Below are 2056 nucleotides of genomic sequence, written 5' to 3' on the forward strand. Positions count from 1 at the left end.
TTAAGGCAGTGTTTCTGTATCATTGCCTTGATCTTCTTTTTCTTATTAAATTGAAATTCTTACTTAGACTCTCTCCCAGGTTTGCCTTCAAACCAGTACAAAAGACAATGTACTCACCGCTTGTCTTCTTCCCAAACCAGGATTTCCGATTCCCAGACCTTGATTGGATGGAGGTGGAGACTGCGAGGAACAGGAAGGAGCCCTGGGATACCCAGGCAGGTGGGGAGGAAGTCAGTGCCCCTTTCCCCCTCTTTCCTGCTCCATCTCCCAGCCCAGCACAGCCCCCGGAACAAAAGACAATGTACACACTCTTTGTTTTCTTCCCAAACCAGGATTTCCTATTCCCAGACCTTGATTGGATGGAGGTGGAGGCTGCGAGGAACAGGAAGGAGCCCTGGGATACCGAGGCAGGTGGGGAGGAAGTCACTGCTCCTTTCCCCCACTCTCCTGCTCCATCTCCCAGCCCACCATGGCCCTCGGCTGCAGGACAACCCCGCTGCCAATGCCGTCCTGCTGGGGATGCACTGGGGGAATCTCCTTCCCCTTCCTTCTGGCATGGAGGAAAATCCCATCCTCTCTTTGTTCTTCCTCCCCCAGAGAAGGAGCTGAGAATGGAGACCATGGGGGAAAAATCTCCATGGCAGAACCTCGTGGAAGAGGTCCTTTTGAGTGACTCCACAGTGCAGAATTCCAATGGGGATAAAAATCCCCAGAGATTCCACAGGAGGATGGGCTCCAAAGCCAGCCCAGGGTGATCAGAGGAGGAAAGAACCACCCTGTGCCAGGAAGGTGGACAGGGCTTTATCCAGAGCTTGGAGTTGGTGGTGCATGAGCAGCTTCATGATGAGGAGAAGCCCCACAAGTGCTTGGAGCGTGGGAAGAGCTTCAGGCAGAGCAGCACCCTGATCCAGCACCAGATGATCCACAATGGGGAATGGCCCTACGAGCGTGGAGAATGTGGGAAAGGCTTCTGTCCTGGGGTGACATTATGATGCTTGTATCCCCATTCATATGTTCTATGCCTTTAAGACCGGGCCTGAAGAGTGGAAGTTTTGTTTGGGTTTCTCTTATCAGGGACACAGAGACAGGCAGTACATAGGGCTGTTTTCGCTTCTTGCTTTCGGCTTGCTGCTTTGCTTGCTCTCTTTTCTGCTCTCGCTTCTGCTCTGCTTTGGCCTCTGCTTATTAGCTAGTTCTAGCTAAACTGTCCACATTCCTTCCTGGACTGTTTCTCCTCTCCTGTTTCTGTGACCATCTCGAACCTGCTCTGGACTGGGACCTGGGAACACTGAGGGTTTGCACTGTTTCGCTGCAGCAGCTGCACCAGTGCCAGAGGGACTGAGAACAGAGCAACCACCCCTGAAAGAGACTTTCTGATTTTGTCATCCTTCTCAGAGCGGTGTCATCTGGTATTGTTCATTTTGTGTGCTGGGGGGTGCTGTGTCTTTCAAATAAACAGGTCCTTTCCACTTCTCTCCGAGGAATTCTTCCCAAACCAGTTGGGGAGGAGGTGCCGTGTGGGTTTGCTTTCTGGAGGGACCCTCCTTTGCAGATTCTTTAACAAATTTGCCCTAAACCAGGACAGCTTCAGCGGCAGCTTCGCCCTCACCAGGCACCAACACATCCACACTGGGGAGAGGCCCTACGAGTTTGTCCCCAGTGTCAGAAGAGGTTTTGGAGAAGCTCCAATCTCCTCCAGCACCAGCAGATGCACACCAAGGACTTGCCCTTCCACTGCCCTGAGTGCAGGTTGGGCTTCAAGCGCAAGCCCAACCTCATCACCCGCCAACGCATCCACACTGGGGAGAGGCCCTACAAGTGTCCTGAGTGTCAGAAGAGGTTTCGGATCAGCTCCGATCTCCTCCACCACCAGCGGATTCACACTGGGGAGATGCCCTTCTGCTGCCCTGAATGCGAGAAAGGCTTCAAGCACATCTCCAAACTCATCACCCACCAGTGCATCCACACTGGGGAGAGGCCCTACGAGTGTCCCCAGTGTGGGAAGAACTTCACCCAGAGATCTGCCTTGACAAGTCACCAACGGAGGCACCGGTAA

At 53.3% G+C, this 2056-nt stretch overlaps 1 protein-coding gene across 1 annotated transcript; it reads left to right on the forward strand.

Moving 5' to 3' along the window:
• The first annotated feature begins 927 nt into the window (after nucleotides 1-927).
• LOC131562627 (zinc finger protein 345-like) lies at nucleotides 928-2056 on the forward strand. Its single transcript, XM_058812457.1, is given in 3 exon segments — nucleotides 928-957; nucleotides 1581-1649; nucleotides 1652-2056. Coding segments are annotated over 3 exon segments (504 nt in total).

Source organism: Ammospiza caudacuta, chromosome 11 (assembly GCF_027887145.1).
Source record: "Ammospiza caudacuta isolate bAmmCau1 chromosome 11, bAmmCau1.pri, whole genome shotgun sequence".
NCBI classification, from domain to species: Eukaryota; Metazoa; Chordata; class Aves; order Passeriformes; family Passerellidae; genus Ammospiza; species Ammospiza caudacuta.